The following is a 15,594-nucleotide window of genomic DNA, read 5'->3' on the forward strand; positions in this document are numbered from 1 at the left end:
TAGGGTCAAAATCTGATCTGCATTAAAATGGTACAAATCCAGAGTAATGGCATTATTCTAGATTTACCTGGGACCTTAGATTCTAGATTTCATCTGGGACCTTATTCCATATCTTGTTTTGAGGGGAGATAATTTATCCAGTCAAAAGCAATAGGGCACCCACTCTGTTTGACTATATAATATTGGACTATAGCAGATGTTGTGTCACATCATGCTGAAGTGGTAGGGTAGGAAGGCTGGTTGAATAGGTAGGGCACTGGACCGAGACTCAGGAGACCAGACTGCAATTCCTGGCTCAAACACAGTCCTCCTCTAGAATAACCTTGCACTAGTCTCTTGATCAACCCTGTGCCTCAGTTCCCCATCTGTAAATTGGGTAAATTTACCGCACAGGGGTGTTGAGGATAAAATCTAGTAATGATGGTAAGATGCTCAGATATATAATTATGAGGATGCTACAAATACTCAGATAAGATAAGGAAAAAGATACCTAAGGACTTTCTTTGGCATTTTGTGACTTACTAATAATATAACAAGGAAGTGATTTAAAAGGTTCATATATATGTTTTCAGTTAATTTATTCTCCTTAACTTACTTTTCTGGTTTTAGATCCCTGTAAATAATTCCAAGACTATGGAGGTGGTCTAAAGCCAAGGCCAGCTCAGCTAAGTAGAACTTGACATCCTCTTCGGTAAACATTACCTAGTCAGAAAGAAAAGAAGAACAAGTCTAATCACTGTTATGATAACAGATTGACTTGAATTCTCTAACTCAGGATTGCAAGAAAGACCATCATATCAGATTCAATTTGTCAGTATTTGTCTGTACTCACATTAACCCTCCTCATCAGGTTTTCCTGGTTATAAGACAAAATTCTGTTCATTCAGCTACATTTTCCTCTCCCTTAAATCATGCTGCTTTCATTCTTGTTTTTGGTCAGTTCAGCTGACATTACATACTACTATAAATCCGGGCTGAGCCCAGAAGTGAAAGTAAGCTGGTACTCCCTGGTACGGCGTGGATCGGCTTCCCCAGGCGCAATTTAAAGGGCCTGCGGCTCCTGGCAGTGGCTGGAGCTCCCAGCCCTTTAAATTGCTGCCAGAGCCCTGTGGTAGCAGCGGTGGGGCTGGGGCAGCAATTTAAAGGGCCCTGGGCGGTAGCGGCGGCCGAGCCCTGGGCCCTTTAAATCGTCCCTGGAGCCCCGCTGCTGCTTCCCCAGGGCTCCGGCAGGCTCCGAGGACGATTTAAAGGGCCCGGGGCAGTAGTGGCGGTCGGAGCCCCATCCCCAGAGCCCTGCTGCCGGAGCCCTGGGGAAGCGGTGGCGGGGCTCTGGGGATAATTTAAAAGGGCCCAGGGCTCCGGCTGCCGCTACTGCCCGGGGCCCTTTAAACCGCTGCCAGAGCCCCCGGCTGCTGCTGTTATCCCAGGGAGGGGGAAGGAGGCACTTGCCGGTACAGGATGGGCCAGGGCTGGCTCTGACCTCCCGCAGCCCCACCCCTTCTGCCTGAGGCCCCGCCGCTTCCTGGGGCCAGAGCCGGCCCCAGCCCAGCCCCGTACCGGTAAGTCACTAGAGTTACTTTCACCCCTGGCTGAGCCATAGTCTATTGACGTCAATGGCAAAAAGTCAACAGTGCACAGCCAGGCTCTTAGTACCGGCATATATCCTAGTTTACTAAAATGTTGGCATGTGGTTCCCAAATTCCCACAAGCTCAGATATGGACCTATTTTGTCTAAAAGTGAACTGAAATGCTTTGTGTTTTATAAAATGACTTATATTTAGTTCCAAAATATTAACAGAATATGCAGCATGTGTAGACTTAGGGCCCAATCACAAAAACACCCCACTGAAGTCAATAGGAGTTTTTCCACTGACTTCAGTGGGTTTGGGCTCTTAGTTATGACAAGCTCCTCTTTTATTTACCTGCTGAGACATACGTTTGCTATCAGACCTCACCCTGGTGACATGAGACACAGAACACAGTGAAAGGCACAGGCACAGGCAAAACACCTACAGGACCAGACGTGGCTCCCCCACTAGTCTAGCCTGGGGCGACAGCAAACCCCTGGGAAGCCTGACTGCTAAGGTATGGCAACTGCAGGTACTGGCTGTGAGGCAGAACTCAGGGAGCTGAGCAGCAGCTGCAGTTTACCCAGCTGGCTGCTTCTGAAGCATCGCTTGGGGAGGTAGGATAATGCTGTCTTCTAGAGACATTCCTGGCAGCCAGCCAGGAGTTGTCTTCCTCCTGGTGGTGGTGGCTCAAGTCCTGGTCACGGTCAGACTTGTTCCTTTGGTGGCTGCAGCAGCTCTCACCACATCTCTAGGAGGGCGGGGAGCGGAGAGGAATATGTGGGAACCTGTGAGGAAGGAAGGGAATGGAGACAAGGAGAGATGCCCTTTCCAGGAGCAAGGAAGCAGGGAGAGGAGCCGGTACACAGCTGAGACAGGTGAGAGAAGAACTGCTAGCACCAAAGGAAGGTGGTGTCTCTTGGTCTACTCAGACTTCCACCAGCTGCTGCAGGGGACAGTACTATCCACATTCTGTAGTACTATCACATCTCTTGTTGCCCGGTTAGCTTGCACAGTTGCCACACCCTGTGCCTTGGGTTCTGTCTCACAGCTGTGCCAATCCCCACCTCCAGTGCTAGCTGTTGCTTCTCTCCAGCAGCCAGACCCAGCATGCTACCATGTGCCCCAGGTTAAACTCCTTGGGATTTGTAATGCCACTGGCAATAGTCCCTGCGGTCAGAGACTTGTAATCTCCAATGAGCTCAGCCAATAATGTCAATGGAATAACATCCTCTGCCACTGTCTCTACCAGATGCTAGGTAGAACCAAATTCGATCTAGAATTTAAAATAGTATAATATGTTTTAAAAAAACCCATTTGCTGTCATTGCTCTATGTGAATTTAAAAAGCCAATTTTCAGGCGAGAGCAATGCTTTAAGAATTTGGCTTGCATTATTCACATGCACCTTCTCTCTCTCTCTCTCTCTCTCCCCCCCTGCATTTGCACCCTCCACTTTGTCGTACCAGCTGTTTTTTTTTACATTGTCTCACCGTGACTGGTGCAAGACCCTTCTCCCTGGCAGCCCCTGCCCCCATCGGCAGCTGTCCTGTGTCGGTCCTCCTCATTGACTCTCCCCCTCTTTTCAAATTTAATCTGAAAACAATTATTTCCTCATTTCTCTCTCATTCTCCCTGTCAGTTTTCTCCCCTCTGCTATTTTTTATTATGTAACTATATATCTATGGGGATTTAACTCTGGGAAGCAGTGTGGGATAAGGACTGTATGAAATGTTCTATTCAGACTAAAAGGTGCTGTATTATGAATAATGTATGTTTAACAAAAATAAAAAGTTACACAGGGAGAGAGAGTGAGAAGCCTGGATCACTCTTCTTTAAATTAAAGGAAAGATCATTGGAACTGAAGGATTAGTCACCATCTCTGGCCAGGGTTGGGGTAATGTAATTACTGGGACAAAAGGGCAGAGACAAAGTAGCATGGCTAACCTAGCATGACAAGGTGTCCTTGATCTTTCAGTGACCTCATGAGGGGCCCTCACAACCTTGCTGCTTCCTGCCCAAGCAAGGCTTCTAGGAAAAGACCTTGCAGAGCCACTTAACAACCTTGGGTGAAATCTTGCCCCAGTGAAATCAATAGTAGTTTTGCCATTGACTACATTTGGGCCAGGATTTCACCCTTTGTGTTTTTGTGCTAATTCCAAAGGGTTCAGAGTCAGCTCAGGGAGACTCTCCGATCTGGGAGCTAATCAGGGATAGATGAACTCAGTTACAGTAAGGAGGGACTAGGTTATTCCCATGAAAGAGAGAGACAGGAATTTTACTCACCAGAAGCCATGGCAGGGAACTCTGGGGGACCATAATGGCCACCCTGCTGGCCTGTTTGTTTTGAATGTTGGCCTTTACTTGAAGGAGTGCAGAGAGAGACTTCTGCAAAGTGTAAAATATCTGGTGAAGTAAACTGGAAAACCTGGAAGGGATTTTGGAATTTCAACCTGAGCTGCCTGTGAACTCTCTAGCCACCCAGAACCTGACCCTGCTACATGTGGTCACTGGAGCATAGGCTTCATAGAGTGGGGAATCTGGGTATATCTTTTCTCTCCAGATCACAGCCAGCAAGTGTCTCTTTTTAGCAATGAGTCCGGGGTTATTCTACCATGAGAAGGAACTAGCAATGATCTAACCGTTGGGAGTAAACTGTAATTACGTTTTCTATTAACACGATGCTCACGCTCTGTCAGGTATGTCACTTATCACACAATGTAGATACAAGTATTAAAAAAGGTTTAGGGAAATTATAGCAAATTACAGCTCCAATTCAGTTACACAAAATGAAAATACACCCAGGGACACACACAAATTCTGAAAATAATCCTAGACATTATTTTGTGTTCTACCACACACAAAATCAATGGGCTTACCTCTTTGGAGAGTCTTGTGAAAAGGTCCCCTCCCCGTAGGAAATCTAGTATTAGATACAACTTTCCCTCTGTTTGAAATGCTGCATTAGAAAAGAATGGAGATGTTGGATGTTTTAAATCATTACAATGTCTCCAAAGAATGAATATTATTGATTAATTCTGCATTGTTCGCTAACTCTCCTACCATGTTAACACTTCACTTTTAGAATGGAATTATTTAAGACCTCTGCTGGACTAAGCAGTCTAGACCATACTACAGGGAACAATCCTGCGTTAGCTGGGAGATGGAGATTTATTACTAATGAATTCTTTGCCATGCTTAGCACCTGGTCCCAGAGCTTGGGCTCCAGTCTGACCCTGAATGCCTACCCAGCAATTTTAGAACCCCGCAGCCTGAGCCCCACATGTCTAAGTCAGCTGATCTGTGCAGGCCTTTAATTACTGTGTAGATATACCTAATGAAGCTAAGGCTGCCTTCTATTGCACATTGCACAGGGTGAAGAGAAGAAAAGAGAGTAAAACTAGTCAGTGAAGCTCCCAGAATTGTGGAAGGAGAGAGGTACAGCTGTTCAAAATGCTCACAGAAGCCCCTTTGCACTAGCAACAGGACTCTTCAAGAATTCAGGGAGCTTGCTGGGCTAAGACAGGCAAATCTAGGGGGAAGCTGCTCTGTGTAACTGAAAGCATTGCAATAGTTTATCAGCATTGCAATAGTTACTCCTGGGGGAATTCTGTGCCAAAAAATTAAAAATTCTGCAAATTTTATTTGTCAAAATAATACAACATAATCATGCCAGTTTCAATTATTTTGGTAATTTATTTCAAAATACCTGTTGTCAAGTATGTGTGTAACAATACAGACACACACAAAAATTCCCCCAGGAGTAGAGTTAAAGAAACCCCTGTAACAACCCAGGTCCTGTTTCTCTGCTCCCTTCCCCCCTAGAGCCCAGCCAGGGGGCTAGATGCCCACAACCCCTCCCCCGTGAGTCCAGCCATGGTGCCCTCCTGCCAGTACACCTAAACCCCTCCCCCCAAGAGCACAGACATGGTCCCCCCAGCCCAGATACCACCCCCCAAGAGCCCAGCTGCAGGCCCTCTCCCCCCAGATACCCGCACCCTCTCCCACCCCGAGACGAGCCATTGGGCCCCCTTTTGCCCAGATACCCACACCCCCTTGCCTCAGAGCCCAGCTGCAAGACCCCCACCCTTGCCCAGATATCCACACACCCTCCCCACAGAGCCCAGCTGCAGGGCCTCCCCCTTGCCTAGATACCCGCACCCTCTCCCCCGAGACCAGACACCTGGTCCCCTCCCCCCCAAAGCCCAGGGATCCAGAGGGAGAAACAGCCTGATGCTCAGTCCCAGGCTTGCACCTTCTCCTTCCATCAGGGTGTGTGGGGAACTGCAGCTGCCAGGAACCCTCTAGCTCTGCCCACTCCCCATGGCAGTGTCTTCTATGTGCGAGCTAGGCTCTGCTGGGTCCATCAGTACTTAGTGGCGGCCAGCAGCACTGCAGCCCATTTCTGTGGGGGAAAGGAAATTCTGTGCGGACGTTAATTTCTGCAACATTCTGCATTGCGCAGTGGCACAGAATTCCCCCAGGAGTAAATAGTTTATAGAAATTTAGTGAGTGCTATCAATTATTAATAGTCTTTGGAAACAAGAGAATCTAATAATCAAACTGTTTGCTGAAGAGGGGTGATAGAACTGGCCTATACATCTTTGTTATCCCACCAACACCCCCCTAGTAACACCATCATTACATTACACCTTGTATCAAATTTGTTTTGACAGAGGCGTAGCAAAGCCCTCCTCCTCATGCTGAAGTTTTCCTGTGATATAAGGAAAATGAAGTCCATAACTGAGTGGAAATGGGGTAGTATTTAGCAAAGTGGCATTCTTATGAAATGACACAGATCCAATTACAATCCCAAAACACATGTACGAGTGAATCCGAATTCCATTTTATTATAGTTACCATAATGAAGCTTGACTATGAAAGGATGATTCACTTCTGCCAAAATATCTCTCTCCATTTTCGATCGCACCCGATCTCGAACTATAAGAGAGAGAACAATAAGAACAGCAATCAGTTAAGAGGCAGCATGGTGCACTGGAGAGAGCATTGAACTGGGACTCGGGAGATTTTGATTTTAGTCCTGACTCTGCCACTGGCCTGCTGTGGGACCTGGGCGAGTCACTTCACCTTCCCTACCTCTCTCCCTGCCCTTACCGCCTGTCTAGTTTCTGTAGATAGTAAGCTCCTGTAGATAGTAAGAGACTGTCTCTTTCTCTGCATTTGTACAATGACGTACTAATCTTGGCTGAGCTGTGAGGCACTAAGGCAATATAAACAATAGGAAGATTAAGGTTTACAAAAAAGAATTTTAATATAAAATAAAGCTATATAAACTCAATATCTAATTTAAAAATAAATAGAATATAACAGCAACTGACCATGGCAAGTTAATCAAGAGACTATAGTAGGTTAATCTTGCGTGCATTTAAGCATACTTGTGCTGTGCTGATATTAGCAATAAGGATGACTCATTGAATACCTGGATGTGGTTTAGATTAAATAATTTGAGCTCCCAATCAGATACAATTAGTAAAAAGGAAAAGTCTGTGGCTGAGGCAAAAGAGACAACTATTATTTTCATCTGCAGAGACAATTACTGCAGGGCAGAAGCAAGTGTAATGATTTTTTTATGGATCAGATGAATGAAGAATAAGAGAAAAAATAATTACAGATGTGAATAGGGTTCAGGCTAATCAAGACTGAAACCAAAGTTCACCTAGTAACGGATTTTAATAGAATTTCACAAAACCAAGCTGGGTTCCACGTTTCAGATCAACATCCCTTGATCCTAAAGATGTATTTTATTCTTGATCACGGTTTTACTGATTTTCTAATAAAGTTGTTTAGGTTTATTGTTTCTTCTCCTTGTACCACATTATTTATTCATCTCTCAGCTGCAGCACCCACCCACTGGGTTATGAGTCTATTTTAGTCAATAATGCATGAGACCTCACTGCGGTTCTGTTGTCACATGTACGTGTGTTGGGTGTATTGATAAATGGGAGGTCAAAAGCTGAGTGCCTCCAACACCCAAGTAATGAATATATTACAGTGCAATGACACATTCTTCTGTACAACTGTGCTTTTAAAATTGTTGGTTTATAGACACTGGTCCAAACCAAAATTTCAGATATGAAAACCCTTGAATGTTGGAAAAATGTGGGTCTCTAGCTATTTTAATGTTTTATTTAAGACAGGACCCATATAAGCATGATTTTGTAATCCTCAGCCATTCACATTGCTTCCTCAATTCAAGCCATTTTGCAGTAAAATCCAACCACACCAAGGCCCAAATTCCATACCATGTGCAAAGATGGCATATCATATAGTCATGCAGTGCAAAGCTAGGCAGGGGCATACATTTCTCATGTTGCACATGCAATACACCACAAGTCACGTACCCAGTGTAGGAATGCTTGGGGTAGAGACTGCTACACCCTTCTGCATAAAATATTTACTATTTCAATCAAATGGCTATACTGTGAGGAGTGCTTCCTGAAGTCTAGCTATGCCAAATGCAGTCAACCTCCCAAAACATTCACGTAAGCCATGCATCAGCCCCGAGGCACAACATCCCCAAGTGACAGGGTAGAGAGGTAGAAGTGGGCAGAAGCAGAAGTGGTTTGTTACCCACCATGGGTAACAGTATAAATCAGCTGTAAAGCTCTCACGCCATCATAGACAAAGAAAGGCCACCCAGCTATGCTCACCACACCAACCATACCCCTATACTGCTTGGTGCTTAACAGTAGTGCTGCGCTGACATTTTTTTACATCACATTATAAAAAGCTTTGGTTTTAAGTTATTTTAGACATTAGTTTGAGGGCATTCGAATGTAGCCGCAGAGGTGATATTTGTGATGTGTGTTCATGTGCATCACATCTGCGTGGCTATAGCCACGAACAATGGCAGGACTCCCTCACCCCATTGGGTATTTCTCCTGACACCTTGTTAGGGTGTTGTGGTTTTAGGTGAGCGCCTGTTGTGCTGGTGAGAACACAGAGGGAGGTGCTATATCAGGATAGTGCTATATGAGGAATGGGATATTACAATAGGATGGTGGCACTAAGTAGTGGTGGTGGGGGGATACTGTTTGCGAGTGAAGAGGCAATTGAAATGGGTCTGAGGAGCAACATGTATAAGGGATTTCAGCATCACAGTCATCTGCCCCTTGACCACAGTTCTTAGTAGTCAGTATTTCTGGGGACTGCGGATCTGTAATCCTTTTTAGTCTTCATAAGAAAACGTCTGTTCTGAAAACGGATTTCGGGCTTTGGCAGGCAACACTGGACGTAACCCGGTTACATGTTGTGTGATTATCTCTGTGCCACATTTAACAGTCCCCACTGGGCCTATCTGGCTCAGCTAATTATATCTAATTCACCAAGGTGGTGGTTACACATTTTGGGACTTCATTAGCCTGTCATGATGGTATGCCATCTGCCTCCCCACATGGAGACAGAAGCTGTAGCATGCCCATGTGATATTGAGGAGAGTGTTATGTCTCCATATAACATGCACCACAGCTTCTCTGATGTCTTGGCCTGATGACCCCTTTTTACATATCCTTCTAACCTCCCATTCCCTATCCAGGGGCAACTAAAAAGACTGTTGTGGCACACAGGTACTTCAGTGGTTACAGAGTGACCGATAGGTGGGTGATATGCTCTCTCTGCTCCTGTGCATTACATATTTCCTGGCATGGGTGCCCTTAGGACAGCAATTATGTGGGTCCACTTCTGGCATCCTGATGTCATAGCATCTGTCATTTAGTCCATTGCTCAGATGCCTTCTCACGTTCTATGGCAAAGCAGATCCATCTCTATTCTCCTCCTCCTGTATCACCTCTCTGTTGCTTCAGTGCCTCTGGGCTGTGCATGCTTTTAAATTTATGTTTCCTTCTATGGATTAACATTCTTCAGGGTGGAGACAGCTGATGGTTTGCTGCTCCATTTTGAATATCTGTAAGGCCCTATCACCATAGTATTTATATGCCATACAAGGCTATGGGCAGCATAAATCAAGAGACACTCCCTCTCTCCTCCAGGCCGCACCCTAGGCAGGTTTTCTGGTTGTGGGGGAAGATCAGGTTTTCTCTCTCTCTCATCCCGGTATTTGCCATATGCTCAAGCTCTTCCTGCTCCATTTTTGATGTAGGTGGGAGCTGGTGTTGATGTGGAAAGGCCCTCCTGAAGAGGGTCAAGCTTTGACTTAGTTTGAGCTCCTCTAACAAAATCTTCCCCAGGTGGGGCCCTATATATGAAAATGCTCTGCTCACTGCATTCTACAATTTTGTGCTTATATCCAGGACTGGCCTCAAAACTTTTAGTGCCTGCATCGTAACATGTAGGGAGCCAGCATAAATCGGTGGCATTTATTGATTGTCTGTGAGTCAACTCTGGCTCAGTCATTCCAGATTGCTGGGTCACTCCAGGATTATTCTCCAGATCCTATAGGGAGAGATTAGTAGGGTCTGACTATGTGGCTGGATGCGAGGGATGAAGATGCCTGGCCCAGTGAACCAAAAAAGCACTGATGTGTGTATTTGGAACAATTATGGATACCTCCTATTGTCTACGTCGTTACATGGGGGTGCGTAACTTTGTACTTTCCTTTGCTGGATCAGCTGGCATAGGAGACAACTTGCATCATCCTAAATTCAGTCAAACTTGTTTATGAGGAGGACCTATTCATATGGATTGCATTACTCTGTCATCCCAAAAGGCTTAGCTTCCCGTGCTGTGGTTCACTTCCGTGTTGTCCCCTCACTTGGCTATATAGAAGGGTCTGCTGCTGAACAAACATTTACTCCAGGCTTTTGAGAGGGCTATGCTGTCTAGGCTGCACAATTCCTACCCCTCTTTTGGTACTGGCAGGGGATTGTTCAGCTGTCCAAAGCCTATCTCCAGCGCCTAACCGCCCCTTTTGGGATTTGTATCTTCTACAGAGGCTTAAGTGCAGTGTGTACTGGAAGCAGGAATGTACAGTGTTTTGGCAGGTGATATGCATACTAACAGATGTTGTTTACTTATCTGCATAAACAGTTTGTTCACTGGAAATGGTGCCCAGTTGCTGAACTCTTAGTGACAGGAAAGCTTTTGTCCTGTATATCCAGTATTGGATTTTGCCTCTCAACTTTAAGCTACATACCAGAGATGGAGAGAGTACAACCTAGAGCTGGGCTTCCCAAACGACGGTAGGCAATCTTGGTGTTCCGTCAGTTCACTTCACAACAAGTTTTTAACATGGTGCCATGTGAACCAAGAAAGTGTGGAAACTGCTGGCCCAAAGGAATAGGTATAGGGCTGAGATTCAGGAAGTCCTGAATGCTAATCCTGGCTGTGCCACTGACTCACTTGTCCAACCTAGGATAAATAAATTATCTATAAATTACTTCTGTGAGCCTTGGGGGATGTGAAACAGAAGTGACTACACTGTCATATCCTACAACAATGGAGAAAGTGTATGCCAGCTTGCAATAAAAGTGATCCACATTTGAATGAGTCCATTTAATATGACAGGGTTGGGACGGGAGGAGAAACTTTTTTTTTCTTCTTAAAAGTGGATTTTTAGCTAGACGGTTGGTGTAGTTTTCCTAGCCACAAGGGACTGAAGTGAAAGAGAAGAGAAAGAAGATTAATACAAAGTGTATTGCACTGGTAAAAAGAAGTTCCAACTCTAGAGACGATCAGTTGCGTTTTTTCCCCCCTAAGAAAATTAAACCAAAAATACCTATCCCTTCTTGCTGAGTGATTTGCTGACATCAAATCCGGTCAAGAGTTAAAGAAAAAATATTAAATTTTCAACAGACGTGCCTTAGGCTAAAGGCATGCCATGGCTTGCGAAGTCACATCGCTAACTATGGACTCTGTCAAATCAGAAGGGCCTTCCTTAATGTAGAAGCCACAGAATGTCTACCAATTCAGCAGGAAGTTGGGCTAACTCAATGGGAACCTTTAATTAAGCAAATTGGGGCATAGATGATCTGCAACGATAGATATTATAGAGGTGATACGGTAATTTCCCCATTAAAATACTGATTAAAATTGGTAGGTAATTTAGCACAAAAATGAGGAGACTTTCTTAAGTGCTCCTGATTAGATCTCTGGAGTAATATCCTGGCTCTACTGAGGTCAATAGGGTTTTGCCATTGCCTTCAGTCGGGCAAAGATGTCCTCTGGATTCTTAGATTAGTTTGGCCGAATGCTACCCTTAAAATGGTGCTGTTCTTGTCCCTGTGCAGTTTATCAGCCTTGAAGACTATGGACATTTGGGGGGGGGGGGGAGGGTGTCTACATCTCTCTAATTTGGAGGAGTTGATGTTTGTACTGTAGGTCACTGGAAAAGTCATTTAAATTTTTTTGGCAGTAAGGTTTTGAATTTTGCCAATTAATTATTTTCATTAGCAAGTACATAAGCAAATAAATGCAATATAATTTAATAGATCTGTAAAAATATATTAATTTAGAAAGAAAAAAGTAATATTAACATATAGGGAAGGTTAATAAAATTAAATAGTATTTGTTCTAAACTGTAACTTGTCATTGTTTGTTTGATGGATAGCTTTGCAAGAGAAAAAGTGTGAGTGAGGGGAAAGAGGGATGAGAGGGAAGGTCATGGGTACTATAGTTTCTGCTCATAGTGGGAGCTATAATTAATTACATTAGAACCTCAGAGTTAGGAAAACCTCGGGAATGGAGGTTGTTCATAACGCAAATGTTCGTAACTCTGAACAAAACGTCATGGCTGTTCTTTCAAAAGTTTACAACTGAACATTGATTTAATACAACTTTGAAACTTTACTATGCAGCAGAAGAATGCTGTGTTTCCTTTTTTTGTAAGTATTTTAAGTTTAATACAATTTTATATTGTATTTGTTTTTTTTCCCTTGGTCTCCACTGCTGCCTGATTGCGTACTTCTGGTCCAAATGAGGTGTCTGGTCAGTTCGTAACGCTGATGTTTTACTGTAATGCAGTGTTCTAAAACAACAACATTTAACTCCTCCTTAGTTGCTCAGACCTTTGTCAAACCAGTTCTTCTTGGGCTGACACTTTCCCCATGCTTGACCCTAGCCTGAAGGTGAATTTATTTGAAAGGTATGAACAAAACCAGCTGAACTATTTTTGAGTTACACAATCATGGAAAAAAGCCATAATTTGCTCATATGTTCCAAACCACAATTTTATTTTCTGTTTGTGTTACTCAGAAAAAACGGATGAAGCTACAAACATCAAGCTTACGTGTTCAGTAGTCTTTATTGTGGGAGAAAAATCACGTTTGAAGAAACTTGGTTCAGTAGTTAAGTTACAGGGCTCAATTTTACTTTGCTTGCTTCTGCCAACTTAAAACAGGGTGGCAAGGTGGCTACAAGCTCACATGCACGGTGGGTAGCCACTAGCTGGGCATTGCTGTCTTCAAACTGAGTGGTGCCAGCCAGAGAGGTGGTGTGCACCAGGAAGCTGGGGTATGTGCACGTTTGCTCTGCCCCTGCAGCAATCTATACTGCAAGGGCTCTTAAGGAACCCTAGAATCTCCAAGGGAAGGAAATAAGCCCTGGCCTCCCACAAGGGATGAAACCCACCTAGTGCACAGCAAGCATCATGATATGCACCTGCCTGTGCCAGCTGGGGTAAGTGTGGCACTTGGCCATTTAGCATGAGTTTTCTCATGACTGCTAGAATTTTCCACTTACTCGTCTCCTCCAATGCCTCAGTTAAAGAAGTTAAAAATGTATGTTGAGATAGAGTCAAGAAGGGGGTGCTTGTTATGGTCATCTCAGTATTCCTGGGTTAAGGAGTTCTGAACTGAGTTAAGAATTCTCCCCACCACTAAAATCCATGCAAGGATCTCATGTTTGAGAGATCTGAGAGGGAATGTTCAAGCCTATACATTTTGTGTTAGTGCTAAGCAGCAAGCATTTCAGACTGCTGGTGACAAGGGATTCAATGAAAAAACGAGTAAGTGACCTGAGTCTGTCTTTAAGGGAGTTGTCAGGGCACCTAAAATTGCGGACTCCTGATTTAACAGTCAGATACTTAAATATGTGATACTTGGACCACAAAAACAATTTAATTTTTCTGGGGAGCAACTCTGGTGGTGGCTTCATGGCCGAAATACCAGAGATTCAAGTGGGGATGTCCAGAACTAAAAGCATGAGCAACTACAGTTTATCCTAAAGAGACAAGCCTTCTGTAGCAGGAGGTTGTAACAACTTATCTCCTTTGTAAATTGGCAGAGAGGGGGACTTAACACAAACTCACCAGGGCGTTAACACTGTTATGTCACGGGCACTGTTATGTCACAGTGGAAAACATTTTCTGTGAATATTTGTTCAAATTCAAAACTTAAACTATCATAACCTTTGTGTGTGCATTTTCCATTGATATCTGAAAAGCTGAGCCTTACTAACAGAAGGGATCCTTGAAAATAGCTTCCCAAAGCACATTCCACATTGTATATTTAACTATGAAGTTCACAATTCACACTGGGTAAAATTTTCAGAAGCACCTATGTGATTTAGGAACTTAAATCCCATTTTCAAAAGGGATCTTGGACCACATTTTTAAAGGTATTCAGGCACTCCGTATGAATTTCAAGAGTGCCTTGGTACCTAACTTCCATTACCTTATGCAACTAAAAAATGCTCACAAGAAGCTGTTTTTGAGCTAATTGTACAAGAAAATGTGTGAACATATGATTCATTATGAGTTTCACAATCTACTCACAAACATTCTGTGAAAAGAGACAAAATTGAACAGATAAATAATTTGTTACAAATTATTTGCTGATCTCTACCCTTATTAAAATTGGATAAGAAATGTCTCTACTCAGCAAGCAGAGAGAGTACAAATTAACTAAGAAACTCAATTCTTACCATGTTGTACTGAGATTATTAAGGAAGGGTAACATACAGGAAATGACCAAAACAAAGATGGGAACTAGAAGACATGCTAATGTAGGTGATTGGGGGGGTAAGGGTAAATCAACATTTGTTAAATGAAGGAAACTAATAGTCAGATTCTGCCATCCATTATTTCCTCCACACCCCTAGATCTCAATGCAGTTGCACAGATGTTACAAAGAGGAGAACTGACTCAAACTTAGGGACATATGTTTCAATTTCAAGGTTCTAAGAGCGTATTACGAAGTACGCAGTGTAGTTGTAGCCCTGTTAGTCCCAGAATATCAGAGAGAAGGTGGGTGAGGTGCTATCTTTTATTGGACCAGCTTTTCTGTTGGTTAGAGAGAAGCTTATGAGCCACACAGGACTCTTCGTCATATCTGGGTAGACCTACGAGTGGCTCGAAAGCTTGTCTCTCTCACTAACAGAGAAGTTGGTCCAATAAAAGGGCTTGTCTATATTTATGCTGCGATCGATGCAGTGGTGTCAATTTAGCAGGTCTGGTGGAGACCTGCTATGTCGATGGCAGAGCACTCTTCCATAGACTCCTGTACTCCAGCTCCCCAAGAAGAATGAGGTAAGTCAGCGGAAGAGCATCTCCTGTTGACAGTGCTGTGTACACACCGCTGTAAATCGATCTAAGGTACATTGACTTCAGCTACATAACCTTCAGTTAACTCACCCACTTTGTCTCTTTAGTATTACAGAGTGGCAGGCAATACAGAATAGTGGACACAGAAGTAAAGCTATTTAAGGAATTTTCTTCAATTTTTTTTTAAGTGCAGTCTATTGCATTTGAAGGAAACAATTTAGAGAACTAGATTCTAATCTCAGATATGCATGCATGTCATGGAAGATAAACTAGATGCACAGCAGCTGATTCTGCAAAATACAAAGCAATAGAGGCTTCCTAACCAAGATCAGAATCTGGCTCTATTGGTTGTGCTTTGAAAGAAAATATGCATTACTCTTGCTCCACTATCTTGTAGATGGAAAATCACACTAAAGATACGCAGGGCCGGCTCTAGGCACTAGAAAAACAAGCAGGTGCTTGGGGCAGTACAGTTCTAGGGGCGGCATGGTCGGCACCGCCCCAGCTCATGTCCTCCTGCTCCCCTGAATGCACTGCCGCTGCTCCGCTTCTCCCCCTGCCCCCTCCCAGGCT

General features: G+C 43.9%; 1 protein-coding gene across 4 annotated transcripts in view; it reads right to left on the reverse strand.

Annotated features, from left to right (window-relative positions):
* Positions 1-15,594, reverse strand: part of RPS6KA2 (ribosomal protein S6 kinase A2) — a 475,722-nt gene that overhangs the window by 123,106 nt on the left and 337,022 nt on the right. For 3 of the 4 annotated variants that reach the window (XM_084622452.1, XM_084622451.1, XM_084622454.1), the window contains 3 exons: positions 6,426-6,506; positions 4,445-4,524; positions 596-702 (listed from right to left, as the gene is read on the reverse strand). In XM_084622452.1, the coding sequence (XP_084478578.1) occupies positions 596-702; positions 4,445-4,524; positions 6,426-6,506 (268 nt within the window). Of the gene's footprint in view, positions 1-595; positions 703-832; positions 1,117-4,444; positions 4,525-6,425; positions 6,507-15,594 lie in introns of those variants that run through there. The other variant, XM_084622453.1, reaches the window with a different exon arrangement.

This window comes from Lepidochelys olivacea (genome assembly GCF_965140295.1).
Source record: "Lepidochelys olivacea isolate rLepOli2 genome assembly, chromosome: 3".
Lineage (NCBI taxonomy): Eukaryota > Metazoa > Chordata > Testudines > Cheloniidae > Lepidochelys > Lepidochelys olivacea.